The following is a 6,000-nucleotide window of genomic DNA, read 5'->3' as shown; positions in this document are numbered from 1 at the left end:
CTGCTGGGATGACCCACTGACAGATGTAGACCCAATGCATCAACAAGTACCCTGCTGGAGAAATGAACTACTGGCAGACACACAGAAGGAGCCTGCTGTAGAGATAAACCACAGACTATCACAGACAGAGGTCTGGGTGAAAGGAGTATTGTATGTTTATTAGTCAGCTCTTGGACGGTTGTAAGTCCTGCACATGGAGCATTGAGGCTGAATTGGACTGCTTGTATAAATAAGTATCCAGACAAGTAGGGATCTCTTAATCTACATTACATCATCTCAATACTTAAGATATATAAGGGTGTAGTTCATGTTGATGCGAAGCAAAATGAGACAGCTTTAAAAGTGTATCGAATATGTTTGTTTAAATCAGCATTTGTGTGGACATCTAAGAATTGAAATAACTTACAAACAACAGAAAAAATAAAAATGATAACTAAAGATTTTTATCCTTTATTATAGTTTTTTTTATTCATTCCAAAGCAGTATTTGAATGTTCCTGAATGAAGGCACAAGCAAGAAAAAGTATGTGTAGTATATTGCATTCCAGATGTTTATTTACTTTAAAGCTGGACAGGGTCAAACACACACACACACACAATCACACGCATGCACACTAAAACTACAGACACACACACTGACACACACACACACACAGCTTGTTTTAATCATCAGCCCCCTCAAGGGGCCACGGAGAAACCGCAGCCCCACAAACGAACAGGAGCAGGATGTGGGTCCAAAAGTCCTCCTCAACACCACAGTTTTCATTATTTTGCAGTGACTCTGATGGCGACTACAATGATGATCAACACAATCCCACAGACCAAGGCCACGATGTTCAGGATCTTGGCTGTCCTTGATGCCTCTTCGGCTGTGGTCTTCTCTCCGATGGCATTGGCGTTGCTCACCTTTGAACAATACAGAACTCCCAATCAACATCCAGTACTGAACCCACTCCAGTTTAAAGATAAGTGCACTCAGTTAGACTCAGTTAATGCAGTTAATGCAAACTTTTACTGGACAAATCCTTCAAAAGAGCAATAACTTCAATAACTACATATTCTTGAACAAAATACTTTGAATCAGAGCAGATTTCTTTTAGGAGAGGTCATATTTTCCAGACGGTGTGGAGTCTTACCCTGCAGGAGCAGATGATGGCAGCGATGCCCAGGGGCAGGCAGCAACACAGGGTGTTGAAGATGGACCATGCCAGGTAGGTTGGAACCACACCACGAGTTTGACCTCCTTCCATGGTGTTTGTATGTCTCTGCTATGTTGAGGAAACGAAGGACAAGGCAGGTCTCTCTAAGATGGAGTGTATTTGGGGGCTGGGGAGCAGAAGGGTTTTTATATGGCCTGGGAAGAGTCTGAGTGAGAGGAGTGGCCAGGAAGGGGGTGGTTGAGGCTGACCAATCAGGGATGCAGCCCACACTGCTTGGGCCTGTGACGTAGTGGATTTCCGGTCTTGTTTTGACTGGAGAAGATGGAGGAAAAAGGGTGTGGTGAAGGGGAGAGGAGAAGAAGAAGGGGCCTCTAGTTACTCTGCAAGTTACAGCTGCAGGAATCTATCCCCATGAGTAACCGATGTTGCACTTGATACTTTATAAGATATGTTGCTCTTAATGTACTGTACTGGGCACTGCTGTAATCAAGGCACTATTGCGACACTGTAGTTGAGGAATTGAGAAGTGGTTGTTTCCCTGTAGGGCAATTAGTTTTGTTCACCGTACAGTAATCGGCTTGCTGCTGTAATTGAGATACCATTGCATTGTTGCACTGTACTCAATTTTCAATTGAGATGTTGCACTGTGATATTCTGTTTTTGCTCAACATGCATGGTTGCTGAGAAGAGACTGTTTTCTATGTGGTTAGTTAACACAGTGTTCATTGATTGTGATCTCCGAAGCACTGTAGAACTATGCACTTCTGATCCATGATCTACTGCTGTACTTTCAACGTGCACTATTTGTACTATGGTTTGATGAAAAGTGTGTATAAAATGAACAAAAGATAAATGTAGACTTGTTTCAGAAACCAGTAAAAGTGCTTTTAAAACTGGGAGTGTCAAGGTTTTATGCGTCATGACCATAGGACAAAGGAATGGAATGTTGTGGGGGTAGGGGGCTATGAGGTCTAGAGGATAAGTAGCCTCACTACAGAACTTAGAGCTACATGGGAATAGTGCTATCGGGCGTGCCCTTTGTCAAAATCGTTTGCGCGTTATTCGTGAACAGTTTGACTTATCAATGAAATTCTAAAGATTTTTTGTTGGCATAATCTGAAGCTGGTCTAATACTATTTTCATGAAAATCGGAGCAACGGCCTAGGAGGAGTTTGAAAAAGTAGGTTTTTCAGAAAATACAAAATGACGGAAATACCTTCATAATGACAATGACGTCATAGGGTCCAGTCGAATCGTCTACATCTAAGCAATCCAATGATACTTCACTTACAGTTGTTCTCAATTGCTAAAACACTAAAACCCATTGGCTGAACAAAGTTCTTATAGTTGCCTGAACTCATGTAGCTAATTGTGCCTGGCTGTTGTCAATACCTTAACCATTTCACTTGGTAAAACACAATTTGCAGATCTCACTTAGACTGTTCAGCAAAACTCTAAACACATTATCATTTTAAAAACACATTCTGCACTCTAATGCACATGTCATCCATACTGGTAAACACAAATGGCAACAATCAAATACAAATAGAGAAAACATGTCATTGACTAAACACAACCACTCAAAATTGATTTCACTTGTTTCAAATGATGTGACACAACCAATATAAGCCAGTTCAGAGAGCAAACAGGTTGTTGAAGGTGGGAAAATATTGCTTGTGGACAAAGTCCTCTGGTCTAACCCAGCCCAAAGACAAGAAGAAGCACATTGATCACGTGTTTACTCCTTTGATTTTGTCCCTTTTACTGTAGTATTGTATACTGTAGTACAGTGCATTGTAGGCTGTATACTGTACAATGAACAAATTGTATGGCCCTGAACATTGTGCTTTCCATTTGTTACAGTAACAGTACTGACTGCTCAATAGATTTTGACAGGTTGCAGGTTCATATCAACAAAGAACAAGAGTGAGTTGTGAGTAGTGAGATGCAGGGTACAGTACTGTATAGGGGTACAAGGAGGAGAAATAACAAAACAATTGCAAAGAGCAAAGCAGAGAAGTAATTTCTGATCAATTTTGAGCTACTATGATAGAACATGTTTTTGTTCATCAAAAGACAATGATGGATAAATACGAAATTTGTTTTGAGATTACGTAAAAATTTACTTATTTGTTTTGAGGCGAAAGATTCATTTTGCAAGAGGATTCAGAGGTTTTGTAAATAGTGCTTGAAGATGTGGTTTTGTGTTTACAGTTTTGAGGAAATGGGTGACTGTTTCAAGAAATGTGTTTTAGCAATTGTGAAAAACTTTAAGAAAAACGGTCTTACGGTTCAAAAGTTATGGGCGTAAACACACCTCCAACTTTACCCCTTGGTGGCTCGATAGTGCTTCAGTGGTCGACATGAAATTTAGTGTCAATAATCAGCAGTCCTAGGCCTCTTGGCCTCTCCTTGGCCTCTTCAACAAGGCCAAGGACTCCCATTGACATTCATTCACTTATTTAACTATTATAAGTCCATTTAATGGTAAATTACAGTATGCATAAGCCACGTTATCTCAGTATCCGATATGTTGACCACTCACGCTGCTCATCTTATTCTTATTTTTATATATATTTTATTTTATATTTAAATTGTTGTATTCTTAGATTGTTTAGTTCTTAGAAATAGTTAAACTTTTGCACTTTTAGCCTACTTAATTTAAGATTTGTATGTTTAGTGTTTTGCACCTCCCTGCCACAGTAAATTCCGTGTTTGTATAACATAGTACATGGCGAATAAACCGAATTCTGATTCTGATTCAAAGCGGACGTGAGGCCTTAACTCTGCAACGGTTTACCGTATGGAGACGAAACTTTGGAAATGTCATCACAAGCATGTAATCTAATCATCTTCCTACCACAATCACCTTGATATGTCAAAATATGACTGAATTACAGCTGTTTATACTTGGGTCAAATCTGACAACGCTTGCCACAGGAGAAACGGCTTTATGGTATTACATAGTACTCAAGAAGAGTCTAATTTATTGTGCTTTGTAGATATAACGCTGCTACATCTAGCCAGCACATCGGATTTCTTGCATCATAAATTCTGAACAGTTTGACCCAAAATCACAAGATTGGACTCCTCTGATTCTTTGTAGCATACCAAGTCGTAAAATATTATACTTTTCCACTTCGGCCATTTTGGACGTCGGCCATTTCGAATTTTGTCTTAAAAGGACATATTTACTGAACTCATTGGCTTATCATTACAAAACTCGGTATAGGTCTTTTGCACAATGCCATGAAGGTAATCAAAAGTTTCGGGATAGCGCCACCGTGTTGTAAAGAATATATTGTGCTTAATAAAGTTCTGTCTTATGATCTGAGAAGTGTGCTCAGGCTTAAACACGGTGTCTCACACAGGGTGTGGGAAGCAGGCGGTTCTTTGTGTCTCTATCTCTTCATTTTCAGAAACAACCTTGAAACCGGGTGGAGACGGCACCCGAGCAGGTGGGACGCGTATAGGCAAGACCAACTCCCTGATGCACGAGAGAACAAGCTCAACCCTCTTTTCATCTTTGTGTTTAAATTGCACTTTATAATATATGCTGGGGAGGTAAAGATAGCCAGTTGGACTTCGTGAACCAACCCAAACTCTGTTGCGGGTAGGGAAACGTAGACAACCCAAGAGCTCTGGACGTGTTGATTTCTAACTGCTGCATTACAGCTGATATTATCTGACCTCTGCGACTCCAGACCACTCTTTCTAGAAAACAGATTTGTGTCATTGAATACCATCATTACATATTGGAATAGACACAAATTTCAGTCCTTCAGTTGCCAAAAAGTATAATGCAATTTTAAAAATGCGAATATTTTATTAAAAGTTTTGCTTTGCTTCTTTAGCTACTGAATTTCCATATTGAATGTTGCTTGGCCCCTTCATTGCTGCCTGCATCTATCTTTGTACTTGTTCTTTGTTTTAGTGATTTAATAATGATCTGATTTGAGTACTTTTATCACGTGTTGTCGACTGTGTCTAAAATGTGCGCCGAGATGGATGCCTTGTTATCTTAGTGTAAATGAAATCTACCCAGAGGTTCAAATAAAGTAACCTGAACCTGGGACTGGGAGGCTATAATGCACATTAACTCTATTTACTTTACAGGGACAGTGCAGAAACAATAGCCTCAATCTTTGGTGTTCAACACAGTGTATGAAAGCACAGTGTTCCAGCAGCCAAATGTACTAGTCACGGTTGGGTTTGGGAAGCAGGAGTTCCTGGTATACAGGGCTGGATGTAAACTCATCCAGTGCAGCATGAAGGAACTCATTGAGAACAGAGGAAGCCATTCACAGTTATCAACTTGCCACTGTGGACAACAGCTTTCCCATTTCACAACTGGGGAGACTCCGGCATGTTGGGTCACTGACTGAAGTTGACACATTTCCTGTTTACCTTAAAGTAAACGAGGAAATGGTGCAAACACTTGCGAGATTGTTTTCTGGAATCAAACTTTCTCTGTGAAGCCCCATTATGGAACTTTTTCTAGAAAGCCCTGAAACAAGCCGGTACTTACAGTAAAGAGCTTGACAACTATTCAAATGTGTCTGATTGCTGCATTACAACTAACATCCAACATCCATCCGACATCCATGTTGCTACTCAAAGCATACTTTAAACTGTGAACTAGGAATGTGAAAGATAAGGCACGCTGTGACAAGCCACTGAGGTTACCAAGTGTATGTGGATGTTTACAGTGTGCATGCAAACTGTGAGTGAAATAGATGGTAAGAGTGAGAGAGAGTAAGAGAGAGAGACAGAGAAAGAGAGAGAAAAAGAGAGAATGAGAGAGAGGGAGAAAGTGAGACAAACCGACTCATTCACAGTCT

General features: G+C 40.2%; 1 protein-coding gene across 1 annotated transcript; it reads right to left on the bottom strand.

Moving 5' to 3' along the window:
• Positions 1–421: 421 nt before the first annotated feature.
• LOC136951943 (interferon-induced transmembrane protein 3-like) lies at positions 422–1,304 on the bottom strand. Its single transcript, XM_067246606.1, has 2 exons — positions 1,136–1,304; positions 422–905 (listed from the first exon to the last, which is right to left on the bottom strand). The coding sequence occupies exons 1-2, from the start codon at positions 1,247–1,249 to the stop codon at positions 765–767; spliced, it is 255 nt and encodes an 84-aa protein (XP_067102707.1). The 5' UTR covers positions 1,250–1,304; the 3' UTR covers positions 422–764.
• Between the last annotated feature and the right edge of the window lie 4,696 nt (positions 1,305–6,000).

This window comes from Osmerus mordax, chromosome 11, assembly GCF_038355195.1.
Source record: "Osmerus mordax isolate fOsmMor3 chromosome 11, fOsmMor3.pri, whole genome shotgun sequence".
In the NCBI taxonomy this organism is placed as follows: domain Eukaryota; kingdom Metazoa; phylum Chordata; class Actinopteri; order Osmeriformes; family Osmeridae; genus Osmerus; species Osmerus mordax.
The sequence above is the reverse complement of the archived record's forward strand: the minus strand, read 5'-3'. Positions and strand labels throughout refer to the sequence as shown.